This window comes from Mesoplodon densirostris, chromosome 6, assembly GCF_025265405.1.
Source record: "Mesoplodon densirostris isolate mMesDen1 chromosome 6, mMesDen1 primary haplotype, whole genome shotgun sequence".
Lineage (NCBI taxonomy): Eukaryota > Metazoa > Chordata > Mammalia > Artiodactyla > Ziphiidae > Mesoplodon > Mesoplodon densirostris.
This window is the reverse complement of record NC_082666.1, coordinates 58,626,248-58,653,277: the sequence shown is the minus strand read 5'-3', so window position 1 is coordinate 58,653,277 and position 27,030 is coordinate 58,626,248. Positions and strand designations below refer to the sequence as shown.

At 42.7% G+C, this 27,030-nt stretch overlaps 2 protein-coding genes across 6 annotated transcripts in view; both read right to left on the bottom strand.

The window, feature by feature from the left end:
* HAUS6 (HAUS augmin like complex subunit 6) overlaps window positions 1-2,919 on the bottom strand; it is a 46,067-nt gene extending 43,148 nt beyond the window's left edge. For 2 of the 3 annotated variants that reach the window (XM_060102049.1, XM_060102050.1), the window contains exon 1: window positions 2,544-2,919. In XM_060102049.1, the coding sequence (XP_059958032.1) occupies window positions 2,544-2,671 (128 nt within the window). In that variant the 5' untranslated portion in view covers window positions 2,672-2,919. The remainder of the gene's footprint in view (window positions 1-2,543) is intronic. The other variant, XM_060102051.1, reaches the window with a different exon arrangement.
* Window positions 2,920-8,314: 5,395 nt separating this feature from the next.
* PLIN2 (perilipin 2) lies at window positions 8,315-26,807 on the bottom strand. Of its 3 annotated transcripts, XM_060100724.1 has the most exons (9): window positions 26,742-26,807; window positions 25,704-25,757; window positions 25,422-25,617; window positions 23,687-23,769; window positions 22,241-22,526; window positions 20,888-21,069; window positions 19,845-19,979; window positions 18,397-18,687; window positions 8,315-8,634 (listed from the first exon to the last, which is right to left on the bottom strand). In XM_060100724.1, exons 2-9 carry the CDS (start codon window positions 25,731-25,733, stop codon window positions 8,494-8,496), a joined length of 1,344 nt encoding a protein of 447 aa, XP_059956707.1. In that variant the 5' UTR covers window positions 25,734-25,757; window positions 26,742-26,807; the 3' UTR covers window positions 8,315-8,493. The 3 variants fall into 3 exon arrangements, with proteins under 3 accessions (XP_059956707.1, XP_059956704.1, XP_059956706.1); XM_060100721.1 differs by lacking the exon at window positions 8,315-8,634 and having other exon boundaries at window positions 17,628-18,687; XM_060100723.1 differs by lacking the exon at window positions 8,315-8,634 and having other exon boundaries at window positions 17,628-18,687; window positions 26,738-26,764.
* Between the last annotated feature and the right edge of the window lie 223 nt (window positions 26,808-27,030).

Sequence of the window (27,030 nt, the reverse complement as noted above, 5' to 3'; positions counted from 1 at the left end):
TGCTGTGTGATAAAGACACATCTTGGACCCTAACAAAATAACCCCCTCTTGTAAACTTAGCTAATTACACTTCAGGCTGTGTATCAAGTGGAGGATTAAAAACTGGTTTTCAGCAATACTTGCATTTCACTGTAAGGAAAGCAGACAAAGTTTTCCTTTGGGAAGACTGGATTTTTTTTTTTTTTTTTTTTTTCTTTTTGCGGTATGCGGGCCTCTCACTGTTGTGGCCTCTCCCGTTGCGGAGCACAGGCTCCGGACGCGCAGGCTCAGCGGCCATGGCTCACGGGCCCAGCCGCTCCGCGGCATATGGGATCCTCCCAGACCGGGGCACGAACCCGCATCCCCTGCATCGGCAGGCGGACTCTCAACCACTGCGCCACCAGGGAGGCCCAAGACTGGATTTTTTTTCCCTTGGAATAGAAATTTTGTTTAGGTTTATATCTCATAGTGAATATGGCTTGACATTATCCTTCAGCTTTAAAAATTTTTCCTAAATAGATGACAAAAGTATGTATACTGTTGCTCTTACACATTCACTGGCAAAATAAATAAAAGCGAATCACCTTCCAAGCAAAAAAACAAACAAACAAAAACCAAACAAAAAAAACCCACAAATGAATGAATCACCTTTCCTTTCCATTCCCACTGACTCCTTAGTTTAGGTCTACCTAACTGCAAAGCCCTGACTCCCCCTCTAATCCATTCTCTGTAATGCAACCAGAATGATTTTTCCAAAATGCAAATCTTTTGGGCAAATGCCTAGGAATGGAATTGCTGGATCATATGTTAAATGTACATTTAACTTTATAAGAAAAGTGGCTACACAATTACATGCTTACAGAAACTAGAAACACATAGAACTGCACACCAAAAAGAATGAATTCAAACATATGTAAACATAAGTGAATCAAAATTTTTTTTTAATTTTGAAGTAAATTTGATGCCACATTCATGCTTAAAGCATTTTAAAGGGGACATGTTTTAGTATATCCCTCCCACTAACCAACTGAGACAACTCTAAAGACATGGGGGGGTGAATCTATAACAATGTTAAAAAAAAAAAAAACTGTCACCACTGAACCAGAACTTGACAGATTTTATTTAATTTTCAAAGGCAGAAAGAAGACTGCAATTGAATAAGCCAGAGCAGAGAAAAACTAAGATTGCCAAAACAATAGAAAGGATGCAGTGGCAATGGGAACCAACCTCAGTGGAGGCCTGGGAGAAGCTTTAAGTTTCTCTGCCATACGGTGGGGCATCAAATCATGTGAGATAGGTGGCACATTTATTAATACATAATCATAACCTGATAAATGCTACCCACTGGTTGTCAATTTTTAGACTAGACTTCTAGACAAAACCTTTCTACATGTAAATAATAGTAACTTCCAAACAGTTACCAAACAAAACTTAATTACAGCTCTAAACCTTGACAGTAAAACAGTTCTAATACAGCTGAAAAAAGTCAAGAGGGAGAAGGCAGAGGGTAGGTAGGTGTAGGTGCGCTAATTATCGTATAAAGAATAGCGGCCTTCACTGTAAAATTACATCGTGGGGAATCCAGAGATACTTTTGAGATTGATACATCAAGAAACAGAGGTCTAAGCACATTATTTAAATACTGCCACAAGAAAAACGGAAATAACGTAATTACAAAATTCAAGAAGATTGAGCACAGGAGATAGCCTATGTATCCCAAATTTTCCTTGGCCTATAGTGGGCAAGATAATAGAGACTGTCTAAAGTTAATAAGACATAGAAATATAAACAAAGCATTAAGGTTTTTGGTTTGTTTTGTTTTGGTTTTTTGCGGTACGCAGACCTCTCACTGTTGTGGCCTCTCCCGTAGCGAGCACAGGCTCCGGACGCGCAGGCTCAGCGGCCATGGCTCACGGGCCCAGCCGCTCCGCGGCATGTGGGATCTTCCCGGACAGGGCCACGAACCCGTGTCTCCTGCATCGGCAGGCGGACTCTCAACCACTGCGCCACCAGGGAAGCCCAAGCATTAAGTTTTATGATGAGATCTGTAACATCTGTAGCAAAGCAGGAAGGGGCTTTTTTTTACTTTTCATCTGAATACCACTCTCTACTAGTTTTTTGCTAACTGTGGCAGGCTTCAGCCTGCTATTTCAGTTAGTGAAAATTATAAACCAAAGATCAACTACCTTGAAAGTCTCCCTCGAGTCCTAAAGGCGTTTGCACCTTACGGAAGGCGTTCCCGAGTCCCTCCGTTACCAAACCGCCACCTCTCCCTCGACTTCACAGACCACCCAGCTTCACTACCAAAGCAGGAATAAGCCGCCCCTTCAGTTTCGCCCCAACTGCAAACTCTACTCCCCTACAAAGCGCTCCCGGCAAGGTCCCGTAACAGACAGTCTCCTGCCACCAGGCTGGCTGCCACTGGAAGTAGGAACTTTGCAGCCAGTGCCGGGCCCCAGTAACCGACTACTTAATTCATCAACCTACGAGGTCCGCAACAAGGCGGGTCACGCCAGCACGGCCAGGCTCAGACTCCCCCGCCCCGCCGGCCCCGGCCTCCTTACACTCCGAGGTGCGTGTGCGACACGATCTTTCCACCGGCTACGGTCGCCGAGCCCGGCTCGAAGCCGAGCGCCTGCAGATACATCCAGAGATGCTCCTTCTCGAAAGAAGGGAACCAGGCCGAACTCATCTTCGCAGTAGGCAGGGCCCGGCAAAGGGAGAAAGCGCAGGCTCCAACGACTGCGAGGGCCCCTCAGGCTTTTTCCCTACGGGCAGCCTGAGATGGCGGCGGCCCCTCCATTGCCACCGCCTGATCCTCTCTTGCCCGGAAACATTTCGCCTCAAATGGCCTGAGACTCCAAAGTCTCAGGGAAACAGAGCCTCTAACGGTAGTACGACACAGCGGCCTAAGCGAAGTCACCACAAACCAAGCGTCCCGCGCTTCCGGAAGAGCGGTTTGCGCCGGCCCCGCCCGGCTTCCGGTGGAGGAGGGGCTTCTTTAGAGGACTGTGTCTCCCGCCATGCAATGCACCCTTGCCTCGGTCTTTTCCGGTTAAGACCCCCAGAGAACATACAAGACCCACAAGGCGTTGCGGGGCTGGCGAAGTTCCTCGTGATTGCGGGGATTGGCTGGCGTCCTGCGGCTTCGCGTTTTCTGATCCTTTTTTTCTGATCTTTGTGGTTCCTTTTCTCGTATATGCCTATTACGTCAGATAAAAAACATAAGCTGTTCACTGTAGTAGAAAAAGCATTGGATTTCCTCAGCTGTTCTCACTACATGTGTAACCCTGAGCAAGTCGCGTAACTTCTGAGCCTGGAATCTATTATTAGTAAAATCTTGTTTGCCCTCAAGTGATGAATTCCTTTCATCTCCTTGCTCTGAGAAATCTGGCTCTCCCCTACGCATACATCTTTCCCCTGCAGCCCTGTCAATTGATGACTGCTTTCTCCTCCACATGCCATATACAGCAGAACCTGGAAATGGGGTGGATAGCCTACTTATTTCTCATTAACACTTTAGGCAATTATTGCCTCACTAAAACCACCAGCTCATTTGATAAGTATGCTATCACCCACAAGTTTTCCTTGTGGAGGTCAAGTGTAAGATCTCCAGGTTGCTGGACCTCATTCTGAGATTTAGCCTTTAATTCTCTGTCTCTCCCAACATTACTCCTGGAATAATTTTTGATGATTTCAATATCCATGTAGGTAATCTTTCCAATGCCCTGGCCTCTCAGTTCCTCGAACTCTTCTCAGCACCCTGGCCCCATTCTGTCTTTGCCAGATTTATCTGGCAGAATCCAAATGGCTATTATATCAATTCTCTGCCTACTCCGTACCTGCAGCTTAGCAGCTAAATGCAATTATGATGCCTGGCATTACCCAAAATTCATGACAACTGAAGTAGACTCTTAGGCCTGCCCTCTCCACCCTACTATTTCCCCCAAATCTCACTCTCCATTCGGTTACATGTATATTCTTCCCTCCTTTAAACTTCCAATACCCCTTCTTCCTCCTCACTCTCAATGATGTCCTTTGTTCTTAATTGATAGATGCTTCCAAAAAAGAACCTCCATCAACAGTTTACCAACCTGCTTATATCTTTGCCCATATAGTCTTCCTTGTCTTTCGTTAATCCGGGTGAATCAGGGTGTGCCTACCTAAGACCAGTCCTCTCACACATTCGATGGACTGTATTCCCTTTCTCACACACAAGGAGTTTGCTCCAGCATTTGTCCTCTACTCTCTCCTGCAGCATCATCAGTTCTTCCCATCAGTATATAAACATGATGTAATATCTTCCATCATTAAAAAAAAAATCCTTTGACCCCAATGCTTTTCTAGCTATCATAGCAAAACTTTCTCTTCATAGCAAAACTTCTCCAAAAAGTTGTCTATATCCACCTTACTGCGAGTGGTAACTTTCCAAAGCCACTTGAATCAATTAGTGTTCTTTGGTTGCAAGCAGCAAAACTGACTCTGAAGGAGTTTTATCGGATGGTCCTGAATAGCATCAATAAAGAACGGAAAGGCCAGATAATAAGGCTCAGGAAACAGCAGACCCATGTGCCACTCCACTCAAGATTTATACCCCAGGCACTCCAATTTACTTTTTAAAAATAGCTTAATGTATCATTATAAGTGAACATCATCATAACTATCACCCAGAACAAGAAATAAAAGTTCTCCATCCATTCCAGAAACCTCTCTTTTCCCGAAAGATAACCACCATCCTCACTTTTATAATAATAACCTCCGGGACTTCCCTGGTGGCGCAGTGGTTAAGAATCTGCCTGCCAATGAAGGGGACACGGGTTTGATCCCTGGTCCAGGAAGATCCCACATGCCACAGAGCAACAAAGCCCGTGCGCCATAACTACTGAGCCTGAGCTCTAGAGCCTGCAAGCCACAACTACTGAGCCCGTATGCCACAACTACTGAAGCCTGCACGTCACAACTACTGAAGCCCACGCGCCTAGAGCTCGTGCTCCGCAACAAATGAAGCCACCACAATGAGAAGCCCGCACACTGCAATGAAGAGTAGCCCCTACTCACTGCAGCTAGAGAAAGCCCATGCACAGCAATGAAGACCCAACACAGCCAAAAATAAATAAATAAATAAATTTATATTTAAACGATAATAACAACTTCCTTGCATTGTCTTGTAGTTTGACCACCCAAGTATGCTTCCCTAGACACTACAGTTTAGTCTTGCTTTTGTTTTTTGTTTTTTTTTTTGGTCTTGCCTCTTTTTTTTTTCAGTCTTTCCTGGGTTTGTTTGTTTGTTTGTTTTATGTTTTTATTGGAGCATAGTTGATTTACAATGTTGTGTTAGTTTCAGGTGTACAGCAAAGTGATTCAGTTATACATATACATATAGCCACTCTTTTTTTTAACTCTTTTCTCATTTAGGCCATTACAGAGTATTGAGTAGAGTTCCCTGTGCTGTACAACGGGTTCTTATTAGTTATCTATTTTACATATAGTAGTGTCTATATGTCAATCCCAATCCCCCAATTTATCCCTCCCCACGACCCCTGGTAACCATAAGTTTGTTTTCTACATCCGTGATTCTACTTCTGTTTTGTAAATAAGTGCATTTGTACCCTTCTTTTTAGATACCACATATAAGCAATATCATATGATATTTGTCTTTCTGTATCTGACTTACTTCACTCAGTATGACAATCTCTAGGTCCATCCATGTTGCTGCAAAGGGCATTATTTTGTTCTTTTTTATGGCTGAGTAATATTCCATTGTATATATGTACCATATCTTCTTTATCCATTCCTCTGTTGATGGACATTTAGGTTGCTTCCATGTCCTGGCTACTGTAAATAGTGTTGCAATATACATTGGAGTGCATGTATCTTTTTGTTTGTTTTTAATAATATAATTTAATTACACATTTTTCTCATTCCCCCTCCCCTTTTTCTTACAATTAATCTGTTGAAGAACCAGGGCTATTTGACCTGAATAATGTCCCCTGGTCTGGGTTTTACTGACTGCATCCTCATGGTACAGTTCAACATGTTCCACTGTCCCTGTCCTCTGTACTTTGTTCAAATTGGCACCTGGATCCAGAGGATTGGTTGGACTCATGTATGATCACTTTGGCAAGATTAGATGATGGTTGGTATATGCTTTTTCATCAGGAAATATGTAATATCTCTGTTTATGCCATTGACAAGCAATAATGCTAAGTGCTTAGATCCATTATTCACAGGTGATTGCAAAATGTTGAAATTCTCATTTATCATTTGTTATGGGCTGAATGTTTGTGTCCCCCCCGCCAAATTCATATGTTGAAACCCTATTGCTCAATGTGATGGTATTAGAAGGTTGGGTCTTTGGGAGGTAATTAGAATTAGATGCAGTAATAAGGGTGAAGCCCTCATGCATAGAACTGTAAGAGTCACAAGAGGGTTTGCTTCCTCTCTCTGCTCTTTTCACCATGCGATGATACAAAGAGAAGTCTGCAACCCAGAAGGGGGCCCTCACCAAAACCTGACTCTGCCGGCACCCTGATCTCAGACTTCCAGCCTCCAGAACTGTGAGAAATAAATGTTTGTTGTTTAAACCACTCAGTCTAAGGTAATTGGTTATAGCAGTCCTAACTGACTAAGATATCATGTCTTTTTCATTTGTCAGAAGGAATACTTTTATGAGAGAGGTTTTCCCTCATTTACTATTTGTTTACCTAGTGATGAAGACATAAAGAAGGATAAATTCTTTTTTAATTTTTTTTGCCACACCACGTGTGGCTTGCAGGATCCTAGTTCCTGGAACCTGCACCTTCTGCAGTGGAAGTACAGAGTCCTAACCACTGGGCCACCAGGGAATTCCCAAGAAGGACAAATTCTTGATTCTTTCATTTTATTTTTTTAAACTGTACCTCCAGCCCCAATCTTTTCTTTTTTTATATATTTGTTTGTTTATTTATTTATTTATTTGGTTGCATCAGGTCTTAGTTGCAGCAGGTGGGCTCCTTAGTTGTGGCTCGAGGGCTCCTTAGTTGTGGCATGCGAACCCTTAGTTGCAGCATGCAAAATCTTAGTTGTGGCATGCATGTGGGATCTAGTTCCCGGACCAAGGAACGAACACGGGCCCCCTGCATTGGGAGTGCGGAGTCTTAACCACTGCACCACGAGGGAAGTCCCGATTCTTTCATTTTATTTACCAGTTTTCAAGATAATAATTGGTTTGCTATCATCCCCTGAAAGTGACCAATTAGGTTGTTTATATATATAGATAGATATAGATATATTTATATTTTGATGGGGTTCATATTTGATGGGGTTCAATCTACTGCAATTATTAATCCTTATTGAAGTTCAGATTGTCCCATCTTTAGTTAATGGGAACCTCTTCAAATCAGCTTCTTTTCTCTCTGAAATAGCAAGAATTTCAAGGCTTATTTTGTACATTTCCTGCCTCAGACCTGGAATCAGCCATTTCTCCAAGAAGCACTGATTTCTTTTAGTGGGAAAAGGTATTACAATACCTTTTTCTGACAAATGAAAAAGCATTACAATCTGGACACTGGGGGTGCTCCTCAGTACTGGTTTGGCCATTGTTTCTACAATTTATTTAACTAATATTTATTTAATGTTGTTCTGTGCCAGGCATTGCTCTAAGATTTTATAAATGTTTATTTATTCTTCATAACAAACCTACTATTATCCTATTTTACAGATGAGGAAATTGAGGTACAGAGAAACTAAGTTATTTGTGTTTTTTTTTTGTTTTTTTTTTTTTTTTTTCTTTTTGCGGTATGCGGGCCTCTCACTGTTGTGGCCTCCCCCGTTGCGGAGCACAGGCTCCGGACGCGCAGGCCCAGCGGCCATGGCTCACGGGCCCAGCCGCTCCGCGGCATATGGGATCCTCCCAGACCGGGGCACGAACCCATATCCCCTGCATCGGCAGGCGGACTCTCAACCACTGCGCCACCAGGGAGGCCCCTAAGTTATTTGTTTAAAGTGACATAACTAGAAAGTAGAAGAGCCAAGATTAGAATCCAGAGTCTGAGCCTTTACCCATCATGATATGCTTCCTCCCAGGTGACCTATTTTTTAGTCATATGCCTACCCCCTAGGCCAGGGGAAAGCAAAAAGACCTTGACTAGCAGATGCACTGAGACCACCCCTCCAAAAAAACATAAAGATGCTGTTACCAGAAGAAACAGGAATGAACCGTGGGAGGAAAAAAAAAGTCCACTATATCAGTTTTTTAAAAAAAACACTCTGATTCAAGATTATAAGCCCATTTTTATTATAGGCATTTCAAAGATTAAACCTTGAAGAATTATATAAAATAAAATATGATGAAGAACAAGACTCTTTTACAAATGTTTGGGTCAATCAAAGTTTCATTGCAATTAAGACCAAGTAGCCAAAAAAGAGATTAACTCCCGATAGATTAAGCCTCAAAGCCACAGGAATAAACACATGAGCAAACATGAAATTTAATGTGACATAGACTATGTATTCAGCAAAAGGAGATTTTTCTTATTAGTTATTCAACATTTTGCCCTGAGAAGGCTGAGGGCCATTGGCATGTGAATGACTTGGTCCATCCTCCTCTTCCAAAGCTATAATATCTGGAATTTCATCAGCCTCAGATGTCAAGTCTGTGATACTGAAATCAAGTACCTGTAAAAGAAGAATCTTGGATATTAAAACAAACACTAATGAAGTGAGTTGTCAAGTCCACGTAAGCTCTTAGAAACATAAATTACTGCATGTGCATGAACCTTACTTTGTCCATAACTATGCTGTCTCCAATATGTTTATTGTCTTATTTCCACAATTCACTTATATTATAAAAGCACTAAGGAAACTTCTCTTTAAAAGGAAACCAACTAGTGGTAGAACGAATTAAATGAAAGCTTTTGAAAATACAAGCTATAAAGCATTTCTGGTTATTCATCTGTCTGTCTATTATTCTCTTAAAACCAATAATACTCCTCTCTTCCATAAGTTTGATTTCCAATCCTATAAACCCTTTGGGAAGTGTCTAGGAACTAAGGAAGCAGAAAGGTCTTTGAATAGTTGAAATAGCCGTCACAAAACCCTAGCTCTTCTCTGCATAGGAAAGGCTTTTAGGGATAAGAAGTTCTAGTAACTGTTACTTTGCATACAATTTTGATAAGCCAAGTAATATTTCTTAACCAACAGAAGATTAGAAGCAGAAAATTAGTAAGGTATAACAAGTTATTAAAGGCTAAATCTTGATAGCAGAGGGAAAAATTAGCTAATTACCTGACAGGGGCAAAAAAATTAACAGTAACAACAACAAAAAATATCCATCGAAAAACAGATAGAAGGGAAAATGAGGAATTATTGTCTAATGGGTTTATGCTTGGGATGATAATAAAGTTCTGGAAATAGATAGTGGTGGTGGCTGCACAACACTATAAATGTACTTAATGCCACTGAACTGTACGCTTAAGAATGGCTAAAATGGTACACTTGATGGTATGTATATTTTACCACAATTTTTAAAAATAGTTAAAAAACAAAACAAAACTTGAAGTGAGAATCTTGCTTTTTATTGGGCCCCTTACCTGCCTGTGGCCATTATTGCACTTTTCCATAAGAACCCAGGTGCTCAGAGGACTGTCTGGTCTGAGGTAAAAACTTCCACTATTAATTCCTGAGCTTTCTATTTGGGGAGATCAAACTACATTCTAGATCTTCATGAATGTTCACTTTTCAAAGATTATACCCAATCTGACATCCACACCCAATCTGACATCCATAAAAGCCAACATTGCTTATATAAATTGATTCAGGGCATTAGCCAGGCAAGTCAATTATTGCAATTTTAGTCTTTTTAAGTTAAAAGATGTACCTTGCTTAGCTCTCTGTTCTGATCTATTTCTATTAAATGTGTATTTTAACATCCATTATCACTCTGTTTTTAATAAATGTAAAATAGAACAGGAAGCTACAACACAAGAAGATAGAGAGAGAGGGATTTTCTGGACCCCAAATAAGGAAGCAAGCAGCAGTTCTCTCCTATCAGTGGCTAGATTGCTAGAATGGAAAAAATAAGCACTTTGACATCAGTAAGACATTGGACTAAATCCCCACTCTTCCACTTACCTCTTTTCAACCTCAGTTTCCTCACCTGTCAAGTGAGGAAAATACCAAATTGATTGCACTGCAAGTGAGGAGTAAAGATAGTATATGCCTAGCTTGTAAAAGGTGCTCAATAAATAGCAGCTTTCATTCTCTTCAGTTTCTTAAATACCACCCTCTCACACACACAAACCTCCAAAGTCACCAATAGATCAGGTAACTACTGGCCTAAAGTAGAGTTCTTTGCAGAAGATTGGAGATTCCACACTTAGGATTTAGGAAAAAAGCCTCACCACCACCAAAAAAAGTAGCTCTAGTCCTTGAGATGACTTAGGAGAGCCATATGAATAATTCATCTTCCATATATCCAGAATGAATCAGAGTATATAATTTTCATTATTCGGGACCATCACCAAAACCTATTTGGGGGGCTGGGAAGGAAATAGGGGAGAGTGGAGCAGCTAAGAAGTAGCCACAGTCTATCAAGTTTCCATGGCGAGTTTAATTTTAAATGTAGTGGTTGTGCCTGACCATCTTCATAGGGTTTTTAGAAATCTGGCACAAGAGAAATCACTTCACAGATTTATAAGATAAATTCCTTTTCCATTGACATAAACAACAATAGTTTGGACCATCAAAGAAAGAGTGTAAGGAGTCTCTTGCTGAGAATGCCCATCAGGCATTCTGAGGCCAAACTCAGAATCACATGCTTGTTGAGATAACCATAGTCCCTCCCTGAAAGGACATTCTTTTCAAGAAAACCAAGTGACCATGCCAGGGTTCCAGGGAGTTGCATAATTTTTGCAGGTTGTTCACCATACAACCATAAGGGGGCACCACTCATTCATAAACTTCACTGATTCCTGTATTTATTATGACAATATTCCAGAAGGTGGCACTACAAGGGTTGAGGATAAGGTGCCATTTTCTAATTTGCATAAAACTCCTAGAAGAAAACATAGGCAATACACACTCCTTGGCATTAGTCTCAGTAATATATATATATTTTTTATCTGTCTCCTCAGGCAAGGACAACAAAAGCAAAAATAAACAAATGGGACCAAATCAAACTAAAAAGCTTCTGCACAGTGAAGGAAACCTTCAACAAAATGAAAAGGCAACCTGCTGAATGGGAGAAGATACTTACAAATGATATGTCCCATAAGGGGTTAATATCCAAAATATAGGAAAAACTCATACAGTAACTCAATATCAAAAAGCCAAACAATCCAATTAAGAAATGGGCAGAGGCCCTGAATTGGCATTTTCCCAAAGACATACAGATGGCCAACAGGCATAGGAAAAAGTGCTCAACATCATTAACCATCAGAGAAATGCAAATCAAAACCACAATGAGAGGGCTTCCCTACTGGTGCAGTGGTTAAGAATCTGCCTGTCAATGCAGGGGACACGGGTTCGAACCCTGGTCCAGGAAGATCCCACATGCCGCGGAGCAACTAAGCCCGTGCGCCACAACTACTGAGCCTGTGCTCTAGAGCCCACGAACCACAACTACTGAGCCAGCGTGCCACAACTACTGAAGCCCGCACGCCTAGAGCCTGTGATCTGCAACAAGAGAAGCCACCACAATGAGAAGCCTGCGCACCGCAAGGGGAAGAGTAGCCCCCGCTCGCTGCAATTAGAGAAAGCCCACTGGCAGCAACGAAGGCCCAGTGCAGCCAAAAATAAAATAAATTAAAAAGAAATAAATTTATTAAAAAAAACACACAATGAGGTATCACCTCACACCTGTCAGGATGGTTATCATCAAAAAGACAAAAAATAACAAGTGTTGGCAAGGATGTGAAGAAAAGGGACCCTTCATGCCCTGTTGAAGAGAATATAAACTGGTGCAGCCACTATGGAAAACAGTATGGAGGTTACTCAAAAAATTAACAATTAGTGACTCTCCTCATGGTCCAGTGGTTAAGACTTCTTGCTCCCAATGCACAGGCCAGGTTCGATCCCTAGTCAGGGAACTAGATCCTACATGCCACAACTAAAAAGATCCCACATGCTGTAAGGAAGATCCCGCCTGCTGCAACTAAGACCCAACATGGCCAAATAAATAAATAAATATATATTTTTAAAATTAACAATTGAACTACCATACATCCTGAAATTCCACCTCTGGGTATTTATCTGAATAAAATGAAAATATATATGCACCCCAATGTTCATAGCAGCATTATTTACAATAGCCAAGATATGGAAGCGACCTAAGTGCCCATCAACAGATGAATGGATAGACACACACTCACACAATGGAATAGTAGCCATAAAAAAAAAGTATGAAATCTTGCCATCTGCAACAACATGGATAGACCTGGAGGGTATTATGCTCAGTGAAGTAAGTCAGACAGAGAAAGACAAATACTGTATGATATCACTTATATGTGGAATCTATAAAATAAATGAACAAATGTAACAAAACAGAAACAGGCTCACAGATAAAGAGAACAAACTAGTGGTTGCTAGAGGAGAGAGGCGTGAAAGGGATTAAGAGGTACAAACTAGCAGTTATAAAATAAATAAGTCACAGGGATATAATGTACATCACAGGGAATATAGTCAATGTTTTATAATAACTTTGTATGGTGTGTAATGTACAAAAACATCGAATCACTATGTTGTACACCTGAACCTAATATTGTAAACTATACTTCAATACAAAATTTTTTAAATTAAGCTAAATTAGAGTAGGTCTTTCTAAAATGACATTTTATGGAGTCTACACCAAGGGTCTTGTTAAATTTTGTTTTTATTATTATTATTTTTTGGCCACATCGCATGGTTTGTGGGATCTTAGCTCCCCGACCAGGCTCAGCAGTGAAAGTGCAGAGTCCTAACCACTGGACCACCAGGGAATTCCCAAGGGTCTTGTTAATTAAAGTAAATTAAGAGTAGCTCTTTTTTTTTAATTTATTAATTAATTTACTTATTTTGGTTGCGTCAGGTCTTAGTTGTGGCAGGCGGGCTCCTTAGTTGCAGCACGTGGGCTCCTTAGTTGCAGCATGTGGGATCCTTAGTTGCGGCATGCGAGTTGTGGCGTGCATGTGGGATCTAGTTCTCTGGCCAGGGATCAAACCCAGGCCCCCTGCCTTGGGAGTGCAGTCTTAACCACTGTGCCACCAGGGAAGTTGTGCAGCTCTTTTTAAAGTAAGACATTTTAGGGGCCTCCCTGGTGGCGCAAGTGGTTGAGAGTCCGCCTGCCGATGCAGGGGATACGGGTTTGTGCCCCGGTCTGGGAGGATCCCATATGCCGCGGAGCGGCTGGGCCCGTGAGCCATGGCCGCTGGGCCTGCGCATCCGGAGCCTGTGCTCCGCAACGGGAGAGGCCACAACAGTGAGAGGCCCACATACCGCAAAAAGAAAAAAAAATAATAAAAATAAAAAAAATAAAGTAAGACATTTTATGGAGCCCACACCAGACTTCTTGTTTGGAAAGAGTAGGACTGTTCGTAACCCTAGCCCTATCTTTGTTTCAGATTAAAATCATTTGTTTCCTGTTTCCTTCATTTCTGAAAGTATGGTCATTGGACCACCTGCATTAGAATCACCTAGGATGTCTTTTTTTTGTTTGTTTAAGCGATGCTTTTTTAAAGTGCAGATGCCTGGTACTACCTCCAGACCTACCAACCAGATTCTGTAGGGGTGGAACCCAGGAACCTGCATTTCATCAGTGTCCCCAGTTGATAAGCCCTGGCATAGACAAAGAGGGCAGAGGAAGGCTCACTGACAGACGGCATGGTTTTATCCATGCTGAGAGCTCACTAGGGCCATTTCATACAAGGGTGTCAGTCTGATAGATATATTAGCTACCTCCTTACTGAGTTGTCCGGTGCTCTAACCTGAGTAGACAATGAAAAGGGAAAAGTGCTTGATTCATACTATTCAACATCTACTCCTATTAATGCTAAGTTATAATTTAAATGGTTGGCTAGAAAAAAATAAGAAAAAAATGGTCGGCTAGAATCAAAAAGTCAGATAACAGGTGTAGGTGAGGATATGGAGAAATCAAAACCCTCATGTACTACTGGTGGGAAAGTAAGATGGTGCAGCCACTTTGGAAAACAGTCTGGCAGTTCCTCAAACAATTAAACATAGAGTGACCATATGACCCACTAGTAACTCTACTCCTAGGTATATACCCAAGAGAAATGAAAAGATAATTTACATGGTAACCATTTCTTCATCACTGACATTTACACAAAAGCACCATTTAAACTATTCATTACTCTTGTAAAATATCAATTAACAACACTATCTACTACCTTCCTCACTTTCTTAAATTCTAGAAAACATTTTTTTCAGTGTTAGCCAAAAAACATAGATATTATGATATGGCTCTCTCAAACAGCACTTTCATAAAATCTGTACCAAGCTAAACAAACTAGGTCTATTATACAACAAGACGAGGCTCCTCTGTGAGACTTAAAACCTTTCATTATATTATATCCCATTTCTCTCTAATCTGTAGGCCCAGTTTAAGCAAGTTAAGCATGGAGGAGAAATCCCAGGCAATTGTCTCCCCTCCCCCAAACATTGTGCTTTCACACTGCCACCCTATCATTTCACTTAGCCATCTTCCTCACAATCTTTTTTTTTTTTTTTTTTTTTTTTTTTGCGGTACGCGGGCCTGTCACTGTTGTGGCCTCTCCCGTTGCGGAGCACAGGCTCCGGACGCGCAGGCTCAGCTCCGGACGTGCCGGCTCAGCGGCCATGGCTTACGGGCCTAGCCGCTCCGTGGCATGTGGGATCTTCCCGGACTGGGGCACGAACCCATGTCCCCTGCATCGGCAGGCGGACCCTCAACCACTGCGCCACCAGGGAAACCCCCTGACAATCATAACTAAAGATGCGTTGTGTTAATCAGCAATCTCACCTGTCAAATTCAACAGGGCCATGGGCTGCCTGCCTCTTACTACCTTATCATCAATTGAGGGTGTGATATTCCTAGTCTGCCTTTTCCACTTGAGCACCCGGCCTCTGCTCAGCAACCCCTGGATAGTGAACAAGAAGGCCTCAACCACACCAGCCCTAAAAATATGACCTGAACCTATCCCAGTAAGGGTCCAGTTGACACAATTTCTTCTAGCAATCGGTAACTTCTCAAACATCAGGGAATGGCATCAGAATCTCAAAAGGTAAGCAAGGGGAACAGGAAAGATACCATAAAACATCTTTCTTTGGCCTAAGTTGACCTCAAGCCTGATATGACTTCTTATTCTTCTCCTTCTCTGCGAATAGTCCAATGCTACTTCCTTTCCAGTTTCTCCATTTTTCAGATGAAGTAGGCTGCTACAGGATAGCCCGGGAACTTAGACATCCAACAGTGGAATTATCCAGCATCTTTTCCTTACTAAATAGCAACTGTGAAAATATGATAGGATATCCTACATTATAGAATACCTGTTGGGAAGGTGGACACTTAGAGCATGAATGTATTGCCCTTTGAGATACAAGCAACAAATACCTTGGTTTATAAGGCAGGGACATCTCACAAGACCATCACCCATGCAGGCCTCTGTGCTACATCACTCCTGGAGCTGGATCAGGACTGAGGCCCAGCTGGCCCAGTCTCCAGTCCACGAGAGCCCAGGAAGGTCAGGCTGGCAAGAGCCCTCCTTTCTATCCCCCACCTGCTCCCCCAGGCATCATTTAGATGCCATTTCTTAGATTTGTGCACAAATATCTATCCTTCTTATTCCTCCTTCCCTCACCAGTCAACTCCATGAGCTAAACGATACTCTAAAAGGGATATCTCAGGTAAACCAAATTTTAGTTTTTCCTGTTTCATTATTCCTTCAATATCTATCATGCCTTATCAAAGTAGATATATTTTCCCAATCATGATCTGATATTATATACTCACTACTCACTCTGAAACTGGCCAGTTAAAGACACTAAGTGTCACTGTCCCACAGGAGGTATCCTCATGACTAGTGCAAAATAGAAAGACACCCCATCCTCAAACACTTCACTTCCAACTGTTGAAAAACATCACTAATTTTACTTTACAGATGATAAAACTAAGGCTAAGACATTAATGGCTAATATACCATGTTCCTTTTTTTGCCCAGAACTAATTAGAAAGTTCACATTATAATTACATGCAAAGGAAAGAAGTAGGCTTGAACACTCAGGCACACTATGCCAGGCTTCACGTAGCCAAATATTCAAGAACCTGCCATAATTATAGACTGTGCTAGGCTTAGTCAGCTTTTTTCCCCTCTGAATAATTGTCCTCTTTGGGAAAAAGTTTGTTAAACTAAAACGGCCAGTTTATGCAACAATCAAACGAGGACACCACAAATTTTGAGACATGTTGACAACAAAATGAAATGCGTGTAGGCACAAACTTAAAACACAAACTCAGACAGACAAAACCAAGGGCAGTGGTATTCTTCTAGAAACTAAGAGAAGTCTCTTTATATTCTGTCTTGCTCATGAAGAACAGCCTTGAGAACAGTCTCTTTTTCATAAGCAATTCAGTAGGTACTATAACTCTTATGAAGGGGAAACACAAAGGTTTCTGTTCAGTATAAGAAAGTCTGTGTACAGCTGTAGTATATAAATTTTCCAACCATTTAGAATCAACCACAAAATACCAGTCTTGAAGTTTTGAGGCAAATGACAGCAGGATCACATCCAATTTGGACTAATAAAAAAAAATTTTTTTTTAAGAGGTATAGTCTCTAGAAAAACCAGTCACTAGGGATGGGCAGGCCAGTGCATGGATTGGTTCCACCCTGGAAGCCCATAAATCATGACAGTCCACCGTCCCAGAAACCAGAGGTTCCTTAGCTTCAAGTATCTCAGGGAGTCCCTCCAACTGAGCTCACATGTTTACTGATTCCTGGAGTTACCTCAAGGGGAAAAAATTTAGTTCTCTAACTTAGTAAGCTTTGATAAGTTTATTCACACAAGTCCTTGTAAAGTTATACGCTGCTTCCTTGTTTTCATGGGGAGACAGGGGTGAAGCAGGGTAGAAAGAGGAGACAAATTTGACTTAGACTTCAGTTCTGCTGAAGGGCAGGACAGGCGGAAGCATGTAGCTCTATTTCACAAGTTCTAAGACTGTCTTTTTTGAAAAGGTTTGGCATACTGCAGCTTTGTCAAGAGGAGATCCGTATCTCCTAAATAATTAACCCACACTGAGGGGATTAGAAGTCTGGACACCCTAGGTAGGAGGTAGGAAGAAACCCTTTTCTACAGGGGGCCCAAAGTCTTTTTTTTCTAATTATTCTCATGTGGTCTTCTAAAGGCATCTCACCCACAACTAAGGTTAGTGATTTCTCCCAATGTGACAACATGGTACCTTAAGTCCAGCTGAGACTGGACACTGAACAATCTCATTCCTTACACGTTAGATGGCCCCTTGGCAAGAAATACTGCTATCTTTACGTGAGACTGCTGCAAAGAGTCACTGCTTCCTCTCAGCTCTGATTTCTTTTCAATAAGGCAGTCAGTCATAAGTGGCTCCTTCTGCTAGTTTAAAAACCTGTTCTCAGGGGTCCAGTAAATGGGCAAATGAAAGGAACCACCACCACCTAATAAAATTCTTATAGGAACATTAGCTTTTAATTTGTTTAAAACCTGTTATCAAACATTCCATTTTTAACATTAGTCTTCCAATGTTATTACAAATTCCCCAACAGCCCATTTGAATTCATGTGTATTAATAAATAACCCTGTCATGCAGGCAAAGCAGTTCCAAGAAAGCCACACTAAAAGCACATGTAACACACAGCATAAAACTGATCTATTCTGCAGTGAATTTTATTGAATTCAAAGGGGGCATTCCTTTATGAAAAATAAAAAACTCGGTGCACAAGCATGCGTTGTGAGACAAACCAGTAAGTACTGAGGCCTGCTCAGACCAAACCAGAGCAGACACCAGTTCATACAACAGCCCACATGAAGGTGTTTTTATTCAATACAAACAGACAGCAACAGTGGCAACAGAATGAGGCCATAAATGCACTGGAACATCTTGTGAGTTCTGGATAGGCTCTGAACAGTCTATCATTCTTTTCCTTCCAGCCAAGTAAACAACATAACTCATCCGTTAAAGTGGAAACTTTAAAGCTCTTAATCCAGTTGGCAATGACTACAATAGAGGACCTTTTTTTCTCGATAGCTGCTTCCCCACTTCAGAGTTGTCTAGCAGGTTTCAACGTAAGAGGAGGTGTCATCTGGCTGGCTGCCCTGTGCATTGCTAACAGGGACAGGTTTAATATGTTTTGCGCTCAGGCTGCCGGGCCTCCTGGCTGTACCTTGGGCCTGAGCATGCTGAGACTCAGCCACCTGAGGATAAAAGGGACCTACCAGCCAGTTGAGGGGTGTGTTGTTAACAAGATAATCCATCACATCATCCAAAGACTCCTTCATTTTCTGCAGCTGCCCCTTGCTGGAAGCGAGGAGGCCGTCAGACACTTCCTTAAAGGAGGCAACGTTGCGAAACACTGAGTAGATGTCACCAGCCATCACCCCCAAATGGTTGGCCTGATCTTGGATGTTCTGTGGTAACCCTTGGATGTTGGACAGGAGGGTGTGGCACGTGGTCTGGAGCTGCTGAGTCAGGTTTCGGGCAATAGCAAGAGTACGTGACTCTATGTGCTGAAAGTAAGACAAGTTTAAGAATTAGCAGTGGATCCAACAGTCCTATGCATGAATTAGTTCACTTACAGTCAGCTGGTTATACATCCACCACACATGTGGATTCTTTAACTTTTTAAAATCCTCATAACAACCCTAAGTGAAGCAGTATTATTTCACATTTCATAAACATGAACGTAAGCTTAGAGTTGAAATAACATGCCCCAGTTAACAGCTGGAGTGTGGATTTGAACTAGTGCCTGAGTCTTCAAAGTTCATGGTCTTAAGCTGAAGAAACCTAACAGGGGAGACCGGACAGAAGGAAAATACACTCCATATTAGTAGGGCAACTTAGATATTCTCTCCTCAAGTGAGATATGATATGAACAAACAGTTAATATTGATTTCAAGGGCAAATGCATACTAGCTTTTGGAATGCAAAGGACCACGTTCTAGGGCTACAATATGCTATTTCTTCTGTCTGGAACATTCGTCCCCTTATTGCCTTTTCACCTAGTTTATTCACCCCTTAGGTCTCAGCTTACCACTCATCTCTTCCAGCAAACCACCTGACTCACCCATCCTCACTCCAAGGTTGAGTTAGTACCCTTCCTATGTAGTATTCTCATAGCAACTATATTTATGCTATCAAAAAACCACTATGACAGTAAAGATGCCTGTATTCACTTAGTCTGTAGCCATTGTAAGGGCAATGCTCATGTTTCTCAATTAGTTGTATCCTGATAGGGACAATATGCCTATCTGTAAATTGTTAGATAAAGTTGCACATTTTTGCTTTTCGGTCACATAACAGGCAACCTATATACACTGTATTGTTCAAACTTTTTTTTTTTTGCGGTACACGGGCCTCTCACTGTCGTGGCCTCTCCCGTTGCGGAGCACAGGCTCCGGACGTGCAGGCTCAGCGGCCATGGCTCATGGGCCCAGCCGCTCTGCGGCATGTGGGATCTTCCCAGACCGGGGCACGAACCTGTGTCCCCTGCATCGGCAGGCGGACTCTCAACCACTGCGCCACCAGGGAAGCCCTGTTCAAACTTTTGATAGAGTATTCTAAGAGGAATAATAAGAAACTTATTAGTAAGTTTCTAATGAGAAGTTCTTAATGGTAAGAACTTCTTCAGAAGCTGTAGTGGATGACTCTGTCCCAGTTGTCTCACCTCAGCACAGTGGGATTCATCTGTATCGTCATAGCCGACACTTCTCTTCCACTCCAGCCAGGACAGATAGAGCTTATCCTGAGCACCCTGAATTTTCTGGTTGGCATTATGCACATTCTTCCTGGCAAATTCAATCTAGAACACGTTGAAAGAAGACAAAGGAACAAACTAGTCAGACATTCTTGTTAGCCTGTTCTCAGATCCATGATGTAAATCAGCCAACATCAACTCTTACAGAAATTCTTGGTTTTTAAGGAGACCTATCCCTGATAGCATTGTTATCTGTTATCAATATGTGTAAGTCAACCAAGCAGTCATAGTACTTATTGCCTCTTATTTAATTATTAAACCACTGTCTCCCATTTACCTCCAGTTTAACGCAGGCAAGGCAACTGAAATTTAATACGTGTAAAATATAAAATTACAAAAGAGAAAGGAACTCGAACTTCCTCTTCCCTGTTGCCAGCCACCTACTTCCCCTTCCAAGAATAAACTGGTTTCTAAAGGCCATACAATACATACTGTTCCGTAACTTGGCAATCCTTAACGGCTATACAGTGGTCTTTTGTGATGTATCAATGTAATCTGTCCCTTATTAGTTGATGTGCATTATTTATACTCTCTTGCAACTCTGAACAAATATACTTATCTGTAAGATAGGTTTCTAGAAGGAAAGCTGCTCCAGGCATAGGTGTGTCTGTAACTTTCCTATAAGAGCCCCTTGAATCCTCCGGAAGTGCAAAAACAAGTACTGCTCTTTCTCTACACCTTCGCCCACAGCATCTAACTTTGCCAGTGCCATTGGACAAAACCAGAATCAGTAATTTGACCCCTCAGAGTAAGATTAACGCCACTTCATATATTGATATTTCAGCTATTTATACTTTCTTTTTTCTGCAAGTTTTCTGTATACTCTTTGCCCATTTTTCTATTGGATTGTTCATAAGGTAAGATTAAAATTCTTGGATTTCATGATATGTTTACTCCCAGTCCTCGAGATAAATGAACTCACTTCAGATACCTTTAAAGGAAGTTGTACTCACCAGGTTGACAGTGGAATGGAGCTGAGAAATGGTCTCTTGGCTTTTTTGCTTAGCTTCTTTAACCCTGCTGAGGGCCTGCTGGTAGGCCCATGAGCGGAGTTTGGTGGACAGGGATCCCAGTCTGATATAATAACTTGGCTTCTGAACAGGATCAAATCCTTCCACTTTTTTGGCTTCTTTTTCTGAAGTTACATAGAAGTGACCAAAAAAAAAAAAAAAAAGTCCAGGATCACAGCTCTAAGTGACAAGGCCTGGACTCTAACCTGGATCTTGACTTTGTTGATTCCACTCACCCATCTAGCAATCATGGACCCCTATTCCCAAGATGCCTTATGTCTGCTGCTGGGCTTAGCAGCCCAGAACACATCCCTATATGTGACACATGTCACCTACACAGGTCTCTTCCCACTAGAGCTTCTTACCTGGCACATAGTGAGCACTAAATCTTTAATGATTCTATACAGCAGCCCATTAAGGACAATCCATTTATAGAAAGTATTTCTCTAGGCTAATTTATCCGGAAGTTTCAAGACTTACTACGTACAACTCAGTGTGAAACTTAAGAGTGCCTTAAGGGCTTCCCCGGTGGCACAGTGGTTGAGAGTCCGCCTGCCAATGCAGGGGACACGGGTTCAAGCCCTGGTCCGGGAAGATCCCACATGCCGTGGAGCAACTAAGCTCGTGTGCCACAACTACTGAGCCTGTGCTCTAGAGCCCGTGAGCCGCAACTACTGAGCCCGCGTGCCGCAACTACTGAAGCCTGTGCGCCTAGAGCCCGTGCTCCACAGTGAGAGAAGCCACTGCAATGAGAAGCCTGCACACTGCAATGAAGAGTAGCCCCCGCTCGCCGCAACTAGATAAAGCCCGCGTGCAACAATGAAGACCCAACACAGCCAAAAATAAATAAATAAATGAAATTAAAAAAAAAAAAAAAAAAAGAGTGCCTTAAGAAGGAAAACTATAGGGACAGAAAGGTTAGTGGTTGCTCAGACAGTGGGGGTGGGGGGGGGATGGAGACTGCCAACAGGCATGAAGGATCTTTTATCTTTGGGGGTGATAGAAATTCTATAACTAGATTGTGATGGTTGTGTAACTGTAAATTTAGAATGAAAAAAGGTGAATTTTTTTGGTATATAAAAGTATATCTCAGTAAAGCTGTTTAGAAAGACTGCTTTAAGATATAAAACATTGGGAGTTCCCTGGTGGCCTAGTGGTTAGGATTCTGGGCTTCTACTGCCATGGCCTGGGTTCAATCCCTGGTCGGGGAACTGAGATCCCACAAGCTGCATGGCACAGACAAAAAAAAAAAAAAAAAAAAAGTAAAACATTATTTCAAGAAAAAAATCCAATTACCTAGTTCATCCTTGGTGAGAGGGAGGTACTGGTCTACCAGCAGCTCTGATTTGGTGAGCGCATTTTCTACTCCACTGCTCACCAGCTGCATCATCCGACTTCCTAGGACTATGTTAATGCCACCACTGACCACGGATTTGGTCTTCTCCACACTGCCAGTCACTGTTCCTTTGGTCTTGTCCACCACCCCAGTGATTGTGCTGGCCACAGAATCCTTGGCCCCAGTCACAGTAGTTGTCACAGCATCTTTTGCCCCAGTCATAGCTCCTTTGGCATTGGCCACAACCTACAGGGAAAAAGGCAGATCATTTGGCTGGTGAGAAGCATAAAAACCTAGTGAAGTTCTTAACTAAGGTAGTATAGTTGAAGAGTTAAAGAATGAATCTGGCCCTTTTGCTTTCTAGTTGTAGGTCTTAGACAAGTCACTGAGAGTTGATGAGCCTCAATTTCCTTATCAGGTATAAGTACCCTATTTGCCACCACTCAAGGGTTGTTGGAGGACCAAATGAGGGAAACAGATAAAAAATTTGTCAATTTGTCAAGTTTTTTTCCTTAATTAATTATTTTTAAAATTTATTTTATTTTTGGCTGCGTTGGGTCTTCGTTGCTGCACGCGGGCTTTCTCTAGTTGCGGCAAACAGGGGTGACTCTTCATTGCAGTACACGGGCTTCTCATTGCGGTGGCTTCTCTTGTTGCAGAGCACGGGCTCTAGGCACATGGGCTTCAGTAGTTGTGGCACACGAGCTCAGTAGTTGTGGCGCACGGGCTTAGTTGCTCCACAGCATGTGGGATCTTCCCGGACGAGGGCTTGAACCCATGTCCCCTGCACTGGCAGGTGGATTGTTAACCACTGTGCCACCAGGGAAGCCCAAGGTTTTTTTTGTTTTTGTTTTACACTAGATGAACCTATAGTAATTAAGGCACAAGGAGTACTCTAGAGAAAATGGCATTTTCCACAATGACATGCTTATACTGAGTCCCTCATGCATGTCTATAAGTATAGGTATAGGTATCATGCACACCTGGCCCTATGCACACAGCCCCAAGCCAATACACAGGCAGAGGTGTCAGTTCTCCATCCTACTAGATGTGCTCTCAGGTACCAAGTGAGAAAAGGCTCTATTTACCACCTCTGCATTTAACCAGTACCACATGGGAATCAGTGATTTGAGAAAGCAATTTCACCTACAGAGATGAAGCCACAAATTTAATAGAGATCAGACTAAAGGTATTCCAGCCCAAAGGTGGATAGTTCATCTCTGCTTCTTAAGACAACCTGACAACAGTTCAGGAGGTAACGGAGTGATCATTACTCTTTCAAAAATTTATCCAAGGTTGAGGGAACAAACAAGTATTACCTGTTTATGGTCTGCACAGCCTGTGTTAAACAGATAAAACTTAAAAATGTAAGGTGGCAAGCCTCAGCACTCTTGTCCCAAGCTCACCTGGTTTGTTGGCTGATTCAGAATAGGCAGTTTCTCCTCAATCCTGTCTAGCCCCTTACAGGCATAGGTATTGGCAACGGCAACTAGAAGAATCACAAATGATGAAAATGTTAACAGTCTGGGTAAGAGTGAATATATATCTTGAGCCTTCATTCTTACTATTAAAAAACAGCAAAAATGTTCATTTTAATTTACCATGCAATACTTTGCCTGGTTTCTCTAGTTCAGAAAGAAGATTCTTGCCAGGTTTCTGGCAACTTTCTTCTACTGACAGGGAAATAAGGCTATGGGTGTGGGAAGGGGGGTGAGCAGCAAGCAGAGGCAGTGACAGGCCAAGTAGGACGCTGGCCAAGAAGCCTCTTACTCATCAACTGTCCCCTAAGGTTAATGCCAAGAGAAGCCAGGCTTCACCTGAACCCTCATTCAGGTAACGAGGTATTACGAAAACTCTCAAAATTAGCACCTCCATGCTAGTTTAATCCCCACCTACACTTAATTCAGTAGGTGGCAGTGTACTTTGGGTTATCACCAGGAAACAGTATGCTAACAGCACCCTGCATCTCCCTAAAAGGACCCGGATTTTAGTCCAAGCTCCCCCCACCCCCCAACAACGACCAAGCCTAGAACTAGTACTATACTCATTTGGGAAGTAGCAGAGTTGGAAAACTGATCTCTAAAAGGTTTCTTATAATCCTAAAAGTCCACGACATAACCACTTGGGGGAATGACTTAAACCCTTATTCAAAAGTAGTTCATAATGTGGAGAAATTGAAAATTCCACTCCTAGGTATATACCCGAGAGAATTCAGAACATACGTGCACACAAAAACTTGGGCACAAGTGTTCACAGTAGCATTCATTATTCATAATAAGCATAAAGTAGAAGCAACCCAAACATCAACTGATGAAGAGAATATGATATATCCATGCAATAGAATATTAAATTATTCCATATTAAAAAGGAATGAAATACTGATATGATGCTACAATTTGGATGAACCTTGGAAACATTATGCTAAGTGAAAACTAGCCAGTCACAAAAGACCACATATTTTATGATTCAGTTTACATTACACGTCCAGGATATGCAAATCTATGAAGACAGAAAGTAGATGACTAGTTGCCTAAGGTGGGGGGGAGGGGGACGGGGAGTGACTGTGCATGAGTATAAGTGTACAATTCACTGGCATTCACAATACTGTGCATTCACAATATTGTGCAACCATTACCACTATCATTTTCAGGACTTCTTCATCACCCCAAACAGAAAGTGGTATGAGGTTTCTTTCCGGGGTGATGAAAATGTTCTAAAATTGATTATGGTGATGCCTACCCAACTCTGTGAATATACTAAAATCCACTGAATTGTATGCTGATGTTATTTATTTATTTATTTTTAAAGCAGTTCACGTATACTGTGTAGTCCCAAGGAAGTCAGCTATTTCAGTTCACTCACTCTTTCCCCATATGATCTCACTTGCCAACAGAGAAGCATCTCCGGGGGATTTTTTTTTGTAATATCATAACATCTGCCATTGTTATGAAGCAGGCCTTCTGTCACAATGAGGGTCACCTGGCAGTTTCTCGAGAAAGGCAGCATGTGTCTCAGGAAAGGCTGAGGATTCCTGATGCGTGCTTAAGGCATAACACTGGCATTCACCATATTCAAGCCAGCTTCGGGCTCACTCCGGATGCGAACATAGGACTAAATTTTGAGGGGGAAATCCAAACTCACTTTGTGGCTCTAGCTTTTGGATGATTGGCAGAGCACTTGTCACGGCCACCGAGGTGATGGTCTTCACGCCCTTCTCTGCCATCTCACACACAGACTTCAAGCAGGGATACTGATCCTTCGTATTGATGTAAGCCGAGGAGACGAGGTCATATGTGGAGCTCACCAAGGGTAGGTTGGCCACCCTTGTCACCACACTCTGCAACCAAAAAGGAGGGAGGGCTTAACTTCCAAAACACACTGCGGAGGGAAAGGAATCAAGAAACTGCTATTTATAAATCATACCAGCTGTGGTTCAACTGCAACAGATGCCATTTTTCTTCTGGAGGAAGAAGAAATCTGCAGAAGAGAAACTTGGTTCAGGACACTGTAATAAGACTCCCAGATTCATTCTCCAACCGAAGCAAATGCTAATTTCAAGGAGAGCAAAATTCAAGATCAAGTTTAGTCTGCATTTCTTCCCACCCTCTGGCTCTCAGAGCTCTCCTCTGGGCAAACTGAAAGAAGGTTTTTAAAGCTCACGTGTAAAAGTCACCCACTTAAAATGTTCAATGTTTTCCCCACCAGAACATTAGAGATGCCTTTTGAAGATAAATATCTGTCCACAAAAATGCTAACCAAGTTAAAATCCATGGTCAAACTAAAGAGATATTCCAAGTAGGAGACATCTTGTACAGTCAGGACGATCAAGATGGAGCACTTTGGTGGGGGGCGGTGGTTACTCCTTCCTTGTCAAAGAACTGAAACTAGTTCAGGGGACACTAAACACACGAGAAAGGAGGTGCTCCGCGGAAATGAGAAACTTTTCCGGACGCTTTAAAATGTTAATTTAGTGTCCCCAACGACCCACAGCCACACAAAACAGCCTCACTGCTAAGCAGCAGAACTGGAAAGTTAAAAACCCACGACTTCGGAGCCAATCAGTTCACCCCCCGGCCAAGGGTCCCACTTTTACAAGAAATTAAAAGCACGCTAAAGGCGGAAATCAGACGCCAGCATCAATAGCCCGTCTGTCACTGCGTACCCCACAAAATTCTGTTTTAAGACGATTTTCTCACGCGTTTCCTTTTAAATAATGTCTTTTCGGGACGACTGGAAACCGTTACCCGCAACCAAGCCAAGAAGCTACAACCGCACTAAGGCAGCGGGCAGAAAAGCAGCCTGAATCAAGGAACAAAAGCGAGGTTTGAAAGCGCAAGCCCAGGAGACATCCCCTTCCCAGCCGGGGCCCGGAAACCGCCACGAGGCCGCCAGCGTCCAGCCTGGAGCCCGCGGGGGGCCGAGCCGCGAGGGACCGGGACCGCAGAGGTGGCGCGTACCTACCAGCCGGCAGCAGCCCAGAGACGTGGGTCCAGCGGGTCCGCGCGGCGTTCACAAGGCGCGGCCCGCGGGCGCCGGGCTATATACCACGCCACGCCACGCCCCCGCGCCACGTGACCGGGGGCTCCCGGACACCCGACCCACAGAGGGCGGGCCGAGTCCCGCCACCTTCCCCCACCGCAGGGCCGCTTCCAGGGGTGGGGGCCCCTTTCGGGGTGGGCGTGGCGGGGGGGGCCCTGCCTGGGTCAGGGGTGCTGGGGTTCCTCGGGCAAAAATATGGCCGGCGCCCATG